Source organism: Agelaius tricolor, unplaced genomic scaffold (assembly GCF_023055355.1).
Source record: "Agelaius tricolor isolate 1412-34295 unplaced genomic scaffold, bAgeTri1.0.p SCAF_4, whole genome shotgun sequence".
NCBI lineage: Eukaryota > Metazoa > Chordata > Aves > Passeriformes > Icteridae > Agelaius > Agelaius tricolor.
Window position 1 is genome coordinate 25,290,826 of NW_027269264.1, and position 15,623 is coordinate 25,306,448.

General features: G+C 37.9%; 1 protein-coding gene across 4 annotated transcripts in view; it reads right to left on the minus strand.

The window, feature by feature from the left end:
• ADAMTSL1 (ADAMTS like 1) overlaps positions 1-15,623 on the minus strand; it is a 391,950-nt gene that overhangs the window by 60,536 nt on the left and 315,791 nt on the right. For all 4 annotated transcript variants that reach the window (XM_071424947.1, XM_071424948.1, XM_071424950.1 and 1 more), the window contains 2 exons: positions 10,617-10,918; positions 5,950-6,079 (listed from right to left, as the gene is read on the minus strand). In XM_071424947.1, coding sequence (XP_071281048.1) covers positions 5,950-6,079; positions 10,617-10,918 — 432 coding nt within the window. The remainder of the gene's footprint in view (positions 1-5,949; positions 6,080-10,616; positions 10,919-15,623) is intronic.

Here is a 15,623-nt window from a genome sequence, read left to right on the forward strand (position 1 = left end):
AGCTATAACAAAACTGTGTTAGGGCATGACAGAATTGTTTCAACACAACGGTGTACTAACTGGGAGAAATTAGTGAAATGGAGATCTGTGTAGAGGAAAATAATCTATCTAAGTATACAGCATTCTGATAAAGAAGTGTGTTTTATCATTCAAAGTAAGAAGGATATATGGTAGAAGTTACTAAAAAAAAATGTAATTGCACTCTAATATTTTATGGAGATAGTAGTCTGATGGAAATAGAAGCTGAAATGAAGGCATATGTTTCTTGTTGTAATGCTATCTAATGAAGGAATCATCATATTATTTAAAAACAAAATGGGGGAAGACCTCTGAAATTTTAAACTAGAAGAGCTGGAGGCAGGGTGTGATGGAGGCTCCCAAGCTCCTCCGACCCTCCGAACTTGCAAGTTGCTTTGCTTCACATTTCTATGTGACACACATGGCTGAGAAGAGTCTCCTTAGGGACATCACTGTAACTGCAGCTGTGTAAAGGACACTGGGGAGCCAGAGAGAAGAACCAGAGAGAAAGGAGAAGGGCAGGCTGCCAGACACATCTTGGACAATCTCTTGAGAGCCAGAAAGGGTGCAAAGCAGGAGATTATATTATAGAAAAGGGGAGAGAAGAGAAATGTTTTTAGGTCACAGATTAATATGTTTTAAGGCCAGGGTTTTACTACAGTGATGGGGGTAGTCCTGCAGGTTATGCAGGTTAAGAGCATAACAGAGCCACCTAGGGAGGGCAGTTAGTTTAGATGCCCCTGTATAGGCCTGTGTTTAGCATAGTAAAGCTAGAGAATAAATGACCTTATGATTCCCTCATCAAGTCCACAGCTTCAGTCTAAGATGTTTCTCAAACTGAAGGTATCAAATAAGGGCAAATCTGCCCTGTGTGACAGCATATTCCTTCTAATGTCTGATTCTCCAACCTCTTCTATCACAGTCCAAACTGTGGCCTGTGATCCCAGGAGGCTCTGTGGGCTACATCTTAAGAGGCTCTCAAAGCCATTCTCTTGTGTGCTTCAGCTAAAAATAGACCTAAATGCATCCCATTTAAAAAATACGTCACTGGTTTTTGAGGATTTGAAAACCTTTCTGCATCACAAAGAGAAAGTAATATCATCTTTGCCTCATTAATGCTAATTCTAACGTACAACTCTGAAAAAACCCCAAAATGCTAGAACTGGTAGTTTTTGATAATAGCAAGAATTGGTATCTCCTTCCAGTAAGGCTGTAGTGCAATATCTGTAGACATAATGACTTGCAGACCTTTTAACCTTTTTCATGAACTAGATAGAGATGCTCTACTATTTCCCCCCACCAATGCAGAACACATCTGTATTGACACCCTTCCACACACAGGTCCCCTGTAATGGATTAGAGAAAGCTCTGGCCCTTTCACCCATATTGAATTAACTTCAGATTGTTGATGGGAGCATGCCTTACGCTAAGTCTGGTCTATCACCAATCTAATGCCTTGAAAAACATGTTGATTTTTTTAATCCTTTGTAGTTTAACTTCAGCTGGGAAACAGAGCAAAACAGATGACAAAACCACATTTAGCAAATAAACATTAAAATAAGAACAGGTGATTCATCACACAAACACAAATCAAGCTGACACAGAAGAGAAGAAAAAGAAAGGAAAAAAATAAATAAAATTAGGCAATGAGGTAGAGCCCAGGCTAACTCAGGCAACGTTTGCCCTTTTGGCTAGATATCAGAACTACTCAGATGGTTTCCTGTCTTTTCCTGCAAACCACAGAGGGTTGCAATGGTAAAGGGAGAGTGCTGGGGTGAAATTTTGTGCTATTCCTAGAACCATCTGCTTTTTCTTTTTTTTTTTTTTTCTCTTCATTTTGTAAAATTCAGCTGTTCTTTGTTGCACAGAAATAAAAGTTCAGTTTTGAAAATATTCATGAACAAAGCTGTAAAAATTGCCTGTAATTTCCTCCATTTTGAGCCATCTGGTTTTCATTGCTTTGATTCTCTCTTCACTACTCCATACATGTTTACCAAAACTTTTCAACACGCATCGACCAAATTATTGAGCAGTTATAATTAATAACAGAGTTACAACATTCTCTTTCACCCCTTTGGTAGAGCTTGTTGGCTCACCATGAGGTGCTCATGCTTATAAACAAGAGCAATTATATCTGATTAGATGATGACTGCCTCTGTAATTCAGGCTGTGGAGGCTGAGGAAAAGACACATTTTGGATGTGAGTCATTTTGTTGCTGAAAACAGTCAAGCTAACATTGAAACAGGGTTCTTTTAATTGTTTGGGGGTTTTTTTTGGTAGTTTAGAATACTAACATAGCAATTAGGAAAACTGAGTAATCTTCCCTTTTGTATTTTTCACTTAGAGAAGAAACTTCTAGACACTGAACAGCTATTCTGAGTTTACTTCTGGAAGACTGTGTTCTGTTCAGTTATGGCTATGTAATTTTTCAAGTGGTACAGCTTGATTGACACAAATTAAGTAATGACTGAATGACTAAATTAATATTGTCACAGTCTTCATTCCTCTCATTCCTGTAGAAAGCATGCTGGCTCTCCTAGTACATCAAAAGAAGCTATATCCTTTTCTAGAAATATTAAACTAAGTTAATGACAACAAATTTTGCTCTGTAGCTATTGTGTTGAAAGTCAGTTATTAGCTCCCAACTTAGCAATCAGCTCTGCAGTGTTTCCCATTTTCTTAATTCAGTTCAAAATGGGAAATTTTGTTACACTGCTTTCCAGGAGAAGAGGGTCTGGACTCTTTTTCTGCTATTGTTCCTGAAGCAATAAGCAAAAAACTCTCAACAAAATCTGAAACCCCAGGAGACTCAGTTGGGATTTGAATATGGAGGAAATCTTCCATTTTTTTTGTGTGCAGCTCTTCCTGATTCTTAATCTTTCTTCTGTAAGAATTTTTCTGACTCCATACAGCTGTGAGTATCTGAAGACAGATTTCCGTGGTTTAGTTTTTGTCTCTCTTCCATGTACTCAGAATAGTAATGTCCTAAGATATTAAGCCAGAATTCCAAAGAAAATTTCAAAGCATTCTCAGCTGCTGTACAAGCACCATCATCTCTTGGTGTTTTCATAAATGTGAAGTATATTGCCAGTATGTTCTACCTTTTGCCATATTCTGTTCCAAGACAGACCAATTACAGATTGAAAAGGCTGATGACACCACAGATTAATTTCAAGTATTAAGTGAGTAAGGAAGTTTTCTAATCTATACACATCTATTTTCAGTAAGGAACAAAATGAACAGTAACCCAGTTACTGATATCTGCACAGTATCATTCTTCTAAAGTGTCCAAAAGAAAAAAGATGGCTCAAAACCAGAATGAAATTACTCTTCACCTACTACTTCTACAATATCTTTCTTGAGGGCTTTTCTGACCCTCCAGAAAGGCTGATGAGGTTCTGTAGTTCAGCGCTTTTGTCTATCTATAGTAAAACAGCTAAAACAATTGTTTCCATCGTACAGGACTAGCCCTTTGAGAGGCTACAGAGTAGCCTCCCATGTAACCAAAAATGCCTGTAGCAGAAGCAGCATTAAGCCTTGCAGTTCTAACATTTAAATGTTCTCCCTAAGCAAGATCTTTAACTGTACTAGATTTTAGACATAATCATTAAATTCTAAGCATGCTTGGTTGCTCAGGTTCAAGAAATGTCACTGGAATAATTTCTCTAAATACATAAAGAGAGAATTTTTATTCTCTTCGGCAAGGCTTCTCAGCCTTTTCTTCGTGCTGTGGACAATGTTTCCTTGCTACCTAGACATTCATCACTGTCTCAGTTGCCTTTTCAGTGGAATGCCTCCTCTACACACAACAACTGCATACTCCAGCAGTCACTTATACATCAAGAATATTTTAGGAAAGTGGTTTTTATAATTTTAGCTTCTGTTAACGCACTTAAGCAGCTGGAAAATAGAGAGAAGAGCCAACACTATGAGACCAGCCAGCTCTCTCAGTCATCTCAGTCATCAGCAAGAGCTCTGGGAAGTATCAATATTTCACAGATTTTGGAAACTCCTGTAGAAGAGATCTAAGTTCACAGCCACAGTGTATTATAATTCTTGGACTTGTCAGTGGGTAGAAATGCCTTCATCAGCATACATAAGGACATGATTTTAGCCTAAATTTTCATCAGACTCCTGGATCAAATTTTTTTGAATTAGAATTCTGAAATATTTTATGATTTAAACAAGGAGAAAATCTTGATTTGAATAAATAGTCCTTTACTTGTTCCTTCTTAAAAAAAGTATTAGAGTAGCTGTAAATAATGATTATAAAGCAAAAGATTTTATACACTCTTTCATTAATGTACCATTGTATTTAACACAGTGACAATGCTAGGTTTAGCACTTCAGAAACATGAAGGAGATAATTATCCCATCACAGCCTGCCTGGGAGACACATCAACTTGCCTTGTTGCCTCTCTTTCCATTAGCCATACTGCCTGCAGTCTGCAGGCCTCCTTGCTCTGATCAGAGGAACAGTTTTGCAGAATAGGTGCTGTTCTTCATCCTGGGCCTGCAGACAGGCAATTTCCTCCAGACTGAGGGGGCTTCAGGAGAAGTTGTATATACAGGGGAGAGAGTCATTTCCCCTCTTCTCAGTTGCAGCCCTAAGGGTGGATTAAAGCTGCTTAGTCTGCCCCCTCTGCAGCAATCTCCTTTCACCTTTGCTTCACAAGCTGATTCTCACCTACAGAATGATCCTCTTGTACTCCACTGAGAGAAATGCATACCTATGGCTGCTTTAAAGTAGCTCCACTCTGGTAGCAAGGTTACCACAGAGCTATGGATAATCATGCAGATTAATTCAAGGAGTATTCACACAATTACTCAGATTACTTTTGTAACAAAAGTCATAAATACTGGCCTACAGGAGTGTGTTTTGCTTTTTCTTAACTACTGAGTACTTAGTTTTCATGTCAGAATTAGTCGTTGTTCAATCTTCTACCATGCACTCGTAGCAGCACTGATGCTTCTACCTATGAATTACCACAAGAGTTCCACCTATAAAGTAATTTTTTCAAACATTTATATAATATTTCTATATTATTTCCAGCACTAAAGACAATTTAACAAAGTTAGGGTTGCAGTATGATCATAAGCAATACTTGTAATGCTTTGGTAAAGAAATTTCAATCTATTTGTGTCTGCTTGTTACAAATTCAAAATCCTGATTACCAACCAAACTGTTATTAATGTCCTTATTATTATTTCATGCTGACTGTCTTTGATTTTTAATGTGAACCTTCTCTGTGTATCCCAAATCTACTATTATTCATAACAGCATACCTCTCTGTAGCCTGTTGTCTTATAAATCATACATACACCTATCAATAAATGCTCTAAGGTATATCTACCACCTGGACACTGCTGAGTGTTTTAAATAGTCCAAAGTTATATGTAAAGGTATTTAAAATCTGCTGCAGTGTCACAGTGGAGCAAATGCACCTGTGTACAGCTGGGAAAAAAGACAATATGTATACAGTACATCCTATAGACTTGACAGGCCCTATTTAAATAAACCATAATAATGTCATAAAAGCTATTTTCTGTCATCGAGGGTGAAGATGTGAATCTCTGCAGAGAAAGATCTGTTGTTTTAGGGTCATGATTGTGGAAACTGCCTGAGGCCAGGGACAAGCATGTTCTGCAAAACCTTTTCTGAGAGGAGAGGTTGGAGAAGTCTCTTTAAACTTGACAAAACCCTGGGTAAAGTTAAGCCAATCCATAAACTGGTTACTTGAAGGACCTGAAGAGACAAACAGTCTGAAGTTTGCCCTTTGGTCTCACTGCTGCTTTGTACTTCCTGGTCAATATGATTGTGGTAGAAAGAGGGTGTAAGCCCCTGCAGTCTAAGAAAGGCATGCTTGAGGCAGTGTGTTCCTCCAGACTGAAAGGCAATAGGGTTTGGGGTCACTTAAAATTATGCCTACCTTGGGGGGCAGGGGTCCAGGCTACAGGACTTCAGCAGCTGTGGAGGACGACGGCTGCTAACACACAGTGTTTCATCTGCAATCTCCCTAGTTTGTTTGTTCAGACAGGTCACCACAGCCTCCTGGACACCTGCACACAACAAACAATGGTCACAACCAGCTCTCTGTACCTGCAGGGGCAGGTACAGCTGCACACTTGTCATTGCTTTCAGGCTAGCTGAGAGGTTTCTCAGCACTGCAGTCCATGGATTCATCCACTGCTCACCTCCCTGGACAGAAAATTGTCCAGTGCTCTTAGTTTTTTCCTTTTTGCATAAAGTGCAATGAGGCACTTTATTTTTCAGGCCAAGCAGGGTAAGGTGTGAAGATAGCCATGGCTTTCATATGCTGTATTTTAACCAACAGTATGACTTGCAAAAGCAAAGTAAAACGTGGTCAGACAATTCAGCTCTTCTCAGTCTACTCTTCTGCATCCATGGGCCTGCACCCAAACTAAAGATGCAAACCCACAGGGTGTATCTGAGAGTTGGGGAAGAACAGGTAAGAGTGACCTGGGAAAGAACAGCAGCTGTTGGGACTTAAGAGAAACTGGAAGATTTGGTTATTATATTTTAACTCAGAAAATCCTTGTGACAGCCAAAATCCTTATGTAGTATATGGCATACCAGTTACTCTCTTTTCCTATGACTAGGGGCATCACAGGCTTTTTGGATCACAAGGTTAGGAAGCTAGAACATCGGGGATTGCAACATTACATCCCGCAAGGAAGAGGAATGGATGAGAAAATATCTATTTCCCCATGGATAAAGGGGGTCTGAGAGGGTCTGAGGATAATAACTGGCCTGAACTTCCTGAGAATCTGATCCACAGTGGTTCAAATACAATGAAAGTATGCTTTTTACATTCATTCCTGAGACCTGAGTTAGGAAAAGATTGAACTCCCACCAATTGCATTACAGTTTCAAAACCACCACTTTTTCAAAACATCTCACAAATTTTTAAAGACACTAATGTGAAGGGAAAAAAACCCAAACCAAGATAAAGTGTTCTAAGACCTTAAAGACCTCTAAAAACATGTCACAGAGTTAACAATATATTCTGGTATTGCTAATTCCAGAGCATGTCATTAGGCAAAAAATGATTTCACATCCTTCAAGAGGACCAAAATGCTATATAGCTGATCATAGCCCCTATATTCCTGACATTATTCACAAATTCATTCTCCTTAATCTCAGTATAGGCTGAGGCCCCCAGAAAAGTGGCTTGTTAACCATTTTTTTGGCTGCTATGTGTGTCAGCCTATTAAGATCATGGCTATGGCACAAGATTGTGCAGTGTGTCTCCCATATCCCAGATACCAAAAAAAAGAAAGAAATTTGACAGTTTTGGACATGGACATCAACATCAAAATTACCAGTCAGTTGCCAAAGGCAGTGCTGTTGGTGGTCTCCTTCTTTGCAAGGTGGCCCCATATTTTCAATTTCGTTATTCAAGTCATCTCTCCAAACTTAAAAAAATCTCCAGACTTAAAAAAAAATGTACAAAGAGTAGCCTAGTAAAAAGACAGAACTAATGGTACTGATTTATATCTAGGAAAAGAAACTTACAAAACGTATATATATGAACAAGATGTTCACTGCCCTGTCATGTTCATTATTTTTCTAGCTCAATCATATTTCTGTTGAGCATATAATCATATTGTGTGCAGCAAGCACAGGCATATGGATTCTCCAGAATGGAAGGCTCCTGGCTGAAGAACAGAGGTGGTTCTCTACCTGATGGGAAATGGCACTGTGTTCAAACTACTGATCTTTATTTTGCATGGAACATCTGTGCAGGCCTGATATCAAGACGAATTTGATGAAGCCAAGAAAGAAGGGCTGCTGATCCAGAGGTATGGAAACCATGGAAGTATTTTTCCAGACTCTGTGGAAAGAAACTACAGATTCCTGCCTCATGCTGGCTGACATGTTTCTGTTTTCTAGGTAGGCGGTTCACTCCCCTTCTGTATGTCCTTCTCAGATAAAGTTTGGTAAACTGAGTGTACTTCCACAGCTTCAGTTTTTTCTCTCTGAAGGGCGTCACCAGTGAGCTCTTGAACAATTATTATCAATTTAATACTTTTCTATTGCCTGTTTTTTCAATGTTGAATACTGAAAAGTGCTGACTATGAGGTCTTGAATTCAACCTTTTCTCCATTTCTCAAACTGATGGTTATCAAATTCATATAGCTAAGCTCTATAGTGCTGTTCTTCAGTTTTCAGTATCCAACCAGCCCTAAACCTCACAGTAAGTTCATTCCTCATGCTTATTTCTTTCATCTAAGTCATCTCTGATTGCAATTCCAATAGTTCTTGTCCATACTACAGGTATTCTAGTCTGTCTATTAAAATTTCTTTTTATCTTTGACAGGTCCAGTAATCTTGTCTGACAGCATAGATATCAAAGAAAAGGATTCCTGTCTGAATAAAGATTGCTAGAATGTTTATTGACGCTTTTTGGCTTTAATAGCTTGTGCCAGAAAACAAAAAACCCAAACCCAAACCAAACAAAAAACCTCTGAAACAAACAAAAAAACCCCCCAAACAAAACAAAAACCAACCAAACAAGCAAACAAAACAACAAAAAGGAGAGAGAGATAAAAAAATCTGGCTAGCTCCAGCAGTAAAAAATGTTATCAGAATTACTTTCTTCAGCTTCCTCTTGAATCTCACACTAGTGTGTCTCAGCATAATGACAATAACTGTCCCTTTATTTTTGATATGTCAATGTGGCAAATGGTTATAAACTTTAAATTAGGATGGCTCATTGAACATTTAGAAAATATAAAAACTTTTGATCATAAATCAGAAGTTCCACAGCACAGAGTTAATTTAAAAAAGGATATGAATTTCAGGGAGTTCATTTGCCAAGTAATTGAATTAAAAACATTATTTACTGCACAATATGATTAGAACAAAAGCTGTCTGCTTTAAATTGCTTTTCTTGGGAAAAAAAAAAGAAATCAGTTCTCAATAGGAAATCACAGTATAAAAATGTGGAATGGTGGGATGTGAATCTAGGCAGTCTAAGTTCACTTTCAAAACATCATCAAATGAGAATTCTATGTTTATATCTACCAGGATAGAATAATTGTTACATGATATTTGGTGACAGCTCTGGGAAATGAAGCCACCAGCAGTAGACTATATGACTAACTCATTCCTTCTGGTTGCTGCTTTTGGGAGGTGAAAGGTTACTTCTGCATCTATCCAGTTTCTTCTCCCAGGACTCTAAACCCAATAAAATTAGTTTGACCAGTCTTGCACCTATAGCTACAAAAATATCTGACTTAGCATCTGCTAATCTGGAAAGTTTGGAGTTGATGTCAGACAAAAAGAAATCTTAGCTAAAACTTTTTGCTGACAATTGAGAGATTAGCTTTATAAAGAAAAATGTCTCCTATAAATCAGTCTCTGTTAGAGAGAGCATGAGCTCTATATTCAAGAAATTACTTCATTTCAAGATGATATTTCTAGGAACTGTTCAGATTTTGGTAGTCACAGTAAAAGTGTGATGAACTGTTACTGCATGCCAGTAACACCAACACATGACATATACTCTTGTAACATCAGTGTTTCTCACCACTTAGCATACACTAGTTTCTCTTTTTTTTTTTGTGTGTAGGAAATAAAGCAAAAGTTTCAGTAGTCTGACAGCTGTGAACTGATCTAAATATTGACTACCACCAGCAAGCCAAAAGCAAGCAAAGAAAACCTTTGCATTATTATCTAATAATTGAAGTTTTCAAGACTATAACTTGAAAACCTGTGAATCTGTACCTATTATTAACTCATTAAATGCTGAGGTTTTTTCAGTTCTACAGTATTTATTTTGAATTTTTCTACAGTTATCCTCTCTTAAATCACCTGAAAGTTGTAAAGCAAAAAGACAAGAGCTGGAAAGCTCTAGGTTTAATTAAAAAGACACTGGACTGGACATATTTCTCAGAACTAGTTAGATAAAATGATGGGGAAAAAAAGATATTAACGGTCTATGGTATTTGCAACCTGAGAACTTGATTAACTTTGATAAACTACAATTGCCAAGCATGCTTATTGCAGACAACCACATAATTAATGCCATTTTGACATAAATTTTCTTTTGCACTGGGATTGGAGCTGATGCCCCTTATTGATAGGAGATAGGGAATGGCTGAGCCCTTAAAATATCCATTATTTTTTTCATCTGCTATGGGAGGACAATTTACTTCCATATGTTTTTGCTTGCACAGAGCAAACCAAGAGATAAAAACTAAAAATTATATGTGATTGTTAGCATGTACCATCAGACCCCTTTAACACTTAGCTTTTTTTGGTGATTGCCTTTGGGTGATCAGTTGATAAAGGAAACAGAAATATGTGATAAAATGAGCACTCTTAGTGAGAATCTGAGCACAGATCTGGAAGTGCTGGGCTAAAATATGTTGTACACATGGGATTTTATGCATTTCTTATCTTGCCTTTTCAAATATGTTTGGACTTAACAATCTTAAAGTTTTATTTCCTTCCTAAATGATTCCATGATTCTAACTAGCCACAGCGAAGCAGTATGTCTATGGGTATTAAGTGCCAAGCACACACTTGAAGAAGGAAAACAAATCCAGCACAGAAACATTTTGCACTTACCTCCTCCACAGGACTCTGAGCACTCTGTAAAGCCTTCATATTCCCAGTCATAGAGCTCATCGAACTCCTGCAGGCTGCCATACAAAAGCTGAGTCTCCTCTGGGGCGTATTCCGCTGCCTCCCCACTGCAGGGACCACTGTAACAGGCTCTGTGAGACACAGGTTTGGGACCTTCACATTCATCCATGGGCAGATCAGCCACAGACTGAGAGAAAGAGAGGAGCACTTGGCATTTCACAAGCCGCATCTGGCTGCCTACTCCACAGGTGACACTACAGCTGGACCAAGCCTCAGGAATAAATCTGTGAGAGGAAGAGAGCAAGGCAAGTTATGTCCACAAACTACCAGGGAAGCAAAAGCAGGATAGCCCTATCCAGGTAAAATTTTATTTAATGAAAAACAAGTACTTCATCCTATCATAGATTTATTAAAAACTACACACAGGAGGTTCTATTGACAGCTCAGTGGCAGGTCTCTTCCTATTCAAGAAGTAAGACAAACCCTTGTAACACCCACCTTGATCCTAAAATATCTCAGTGCAAGGCATCTAGAAATCTCCCAATGTGCCAATGTACATGATGGTCCCACTGGCTACCTTTTTCAAGTATTCAAACTAGATAATCTTTGCCTTAGTTGTTAATTTTTTTTCACTAGTAAGTATTGAGCAGGCTGCTGATATCTGGTAGCTGCAGAACGACATGGAAAATAATTTCAATTGTTTTTCTTGTGTCACAGGAACTGTTTTTTAAGTCTTAATTTGAAGCTAGCAAAAGGTGAAGAAAATTCATAATTTCTTAAGCCTTTTTTGTTATCGTTGTTTGTTTTATTTTTCTTTTAAAATTTATATTAATACAATTTTAAAAAATTTAAATATTTTTTTTCCCAGAGGACATTTACCTTTCTCTCATTTAAAAAAAACCCAACAGCGTTTAATTTCTATTGTGGGTTTGTTTATGTGTTGCACTTGTCTTACTGATCAGTAACCCTTATATGCTCCAAATTTTTCCTTCTTGAAGTCCATGAATATTTTATTAAAAGCACTTTGCAGCTGTCATTACAGTAAAAAAGACTGAATTCCACCTCTTGTTATTTTCCTCCAAACTGGAATGATTTCTCAGTTTCTCTGTGTTGTCACTGCTTTTTCAATGCCAGTGCTATAAACTGGACTAGCATTTTACTCAAAGTTATCAAGCCTAAGATTCATATCCAATATATATACCATATCATTACTACTCTGTTGCAGTAATGTAACACACCTTTTTTTGCTGAGCTCATGCTGAACTAAGCTGACTCCTAAATCTATGCAGAAACAATAGTTTCAGAGCACTCGGTAACCTGCAATACCTGTGCTTTGATACCTGATGTCAATGGCATTGGAGCACTGGCACAAGTTATGAATACAGGGTAATTTAGATGGCTTTATCTGACTGTCTTGCCTTCTCCATTGGCCATTCTCCAAAACCTTCTGCCACAGGCAAGTTCTAAGGCAAGGGTTGTAGATACACTGCAAGGACTAGAACAAATGAGTGAATGGCTGGATCTGGTACTGATCCTCGCTGAACCTCACAAGAACAATGCCTGTTGATAACACTCTCTCATTAACAATAAGTGTTTGGAATCTGTCTGCTTCTGCAAACTCAGCTTTTGGGATGTATTTTTCATGGAAACCTTGCTGTCACTGACAGTATTTGTCTTTCTTTGGTTTTTATTTTGATAGGCCACACCAGAGTTGGACAGCTTTGCCCAGGGCTAAAGGCAATACACCTGTCTGTTTCTGCTATGGTCTGGGGCTCTAGAAAACTCATTTCTTACCTTGGAATGGGAACCATAGGAATCCCAGTAACAGTTTTGATAGGAAGAAAAGGGATATTTAGTTTTGGGATCAGCATATTTGAAAATATTTTTACACTCTTCTCCCTTTCATCCCCTGCCTTTCTCTCGCTGACAAAAGGACTTTCCCTTCATGCTGAAGTTAAAAAAATCCAAAACCTAAAACGGAAGCTAGTGTTTTCCCAGGATGTATATATCAGGATCCCTGACTGGAAGATCACAGTCTTTTGGAGCAGGGAGTGTGCATCTCTTTACCCACTTTTTGTGGGTCTTTATAAAATCTTGTTATAAACCTGACATCCACTACTAGAACTATACATGGAAAGTAGCAGAAAGGGAAGAAATGAATTGCAAATATTATTGTAATATTTGAAACTATTTATAATGCTGCTACAAAGACTGAGAGAATTCTTTTAGGAGCAAAGCTTTTAGGAAACTCATGATACAAAGTGGTTCCATTTTCCTACTCATAAGACATTTTAACTTAAAATATCAGTCTTGTTTCCAAGATGATATCTTTAATTTTGAGAGGTTTTTACACTTCAGCAACACAGGCAGGCCACTCTAGGACTGCAGCTGCTGAAATTCTATTTTGATGCAGAAAATCTTCTTTCAGAGATTAAGCAGTTTGCATCAGCCACTGTCACTTAGGTATTTTGACTAGTTCAGATGTACAGCTTCTTAACCTGGTAAACTGAGAGGTAGAAATACTAACCAGATTATGGGGAAAAAAAAAGTCCTGGTCTTCATCAGAAGCTGTCTTATAGTTTTGAACACTGTAAATTTTCTGTAACTTTGCTTTGTTGAAGAACTCCTGTACTCCAAACCAAAAGGGGGGATATTCTTCAAGATATTAAAATTATTAATTTAGAAAACCAGAGATACTTAGAATACTTGCAATATTTACACATGATGTGTATCATACATACAAATGTGGGAAAAAAGGGAGAGGACACAAAAGAAAAGTAAGAACATTACTAAAGAAGACTGGATCCTTTTTAAAATGACGCTTGATCTATAAATGCCAGGTATTATATTATTTCACCCAAGTCAGCAGGAATTTGTTTGGGAAATTCATTAATCCCAGCAAAGAAATCTCCATATAATAATGGTCATTAAAATGGAACATTTATGTAAAGTGAATGTATAACATAAATCTACAATGTTTCTGAATTTTCCACCATCCTAACACCAGAAAATTATAAAGGCTTTCAAAGATCTTTGTGTTGACATTAATGACATACAAATGTTGCCAAATGGTGAGCACAAACCCCAAAAAGTATATGAATAAAAAGGAGACAGTTCATGGATTTGAAGTTATTTGTCCTGCATATAGCTCGTCTTCCACTGCTCAGCATTAGGCATTTCTGTATGCTAACCTCTGAGTTACCTAGAAAATGGAAGTAGTGGAATAGATATACTGAGAAGTACTTTTTTAGAGAATGGGAAATGATTGAGGCATTTCATTTGTCATTCCATATTGTTTAATTAAATCCCACTGAAATAATTGTCCCTCTAACAACAACCCTAATAAACAAGCCAAAGGCAATAACTCATTCCTCCAGCCAAGAACTGATTTATACTCCCCTCCATACAGAAACATATACGTAACTGGAGAAGTCAGAAGAGAATTCAGAAGACAACGTCAACAGTGGGAGACCTCTCAGAGCAGGTCACAGTGGGTTCAGGTTGAGACCCACGGAGAGCTCTGCTGAGTGTTTCAGAGATTTTCAAAATTCTTGATGCATGTAGCAACAGCCTCTTCTGTCTAGGACATGGTTTCCTACAATATGTTATGAAGAAAAACAAGTGTATACATAGTGGTGTGCTTTGAGCTATGGAGAAAAATAGCTAATTTTCTTCACTGCTACATAATTACATATTGCCCTTAATTTTGATTGCTTAATGGTTTTTCTGTTTGCTTTTCCCCTTTTTGCTTTGTTTGTTTGTTTGTTTGTTTGTTTTAAAACACCACTGGTTAATCCATGGCTTAGGTAAAGTCTGAGGTTTTGAGACATGCACGTACCAGTGGGACTGAGCATTCCAAGGCACATACACCCATCTATTAACGTCTCTAAACTCAGATACTACTGGTGAAATGAAATGTTCCGTGGCTTGCTTGAAAATTCTTGAGAATTTTCTGTGATGAATCCAGAACTGAGCACAGACTTCCAGACTCCTTGTGTTGAGCTGAAATGCAATTCCTTCCTCTTCCTTCAGGAAACACCACCTTTTCATGGGTTTTAAGGCCTGGGTAACACCACACTGGATAGCTGCTGGTGTCATTATTCAGAGACATGAAACAGTGGTCATTACCACTTATCAATAAAATATCAGGCTCCATCTTTCAGAGTATTAAAACTGGAGGCAGCTGCACAGGTCCAATTCCAATCAGAGTGATTCCATTCAGTCCCTCTATAGTTTCTTTTAAGTTGCTTGAATATGACTTTTCCTTTTGTTTGTTTATTTGATGCTTTGGTTTGTTTCTTTATTTGATGCTGTTGGTGCTTTTCATTCACTGCTGCCTTTGTCCACAGGGAACAACAACTGTTTCTGTCCTGTACTGCTGTTACACATAAATCTTAAGTAGTTGTGACTGTGCACAGCGGGTCCTTGAATGAGTAGATAGCAATCCTTATCTAATGTGTGCATTCATGACCTTCCCTTTGAACAACCATGTACATCAGATATTAATATGAAGATTCTTCTTTTCACTATGTGAATCTAAAGTAGACAAGCAATGTCTCAGTAGATAAAGTGATATATGCCCTCACTATCTTTTTTTTTGGCAATCCAACAATCAGAACATGCTCAATTTTTACAGTACAGCTGTAATAGGAAGTTTTAAACTTACTAACCTGTGAACCAGGTATAAAGAACATGATGGAAACTGTTCAATAAGGAAAATCAAACTAAAATAGCTTATGTGTCTTTAGAAGCATAAATACCTACTGAAAAGTAAGAAAGAGATATTGGGTGCCTCTGCCACACTGGTCTCTCTGTCCATATCCAATTCCCTGAGGGCTTTGTCACCCCTGCTAATGCATGTCAGGAATTTCCCTTTGTTTTTTACTGAGCTGGCCTCATCACTATGATGGTGCCATCTGGCATCCAGATATTATTGTTTGCCCACTCCCCCATCAATCTGCCATTCCCCCCCGCCTTTTTTTTATGGCT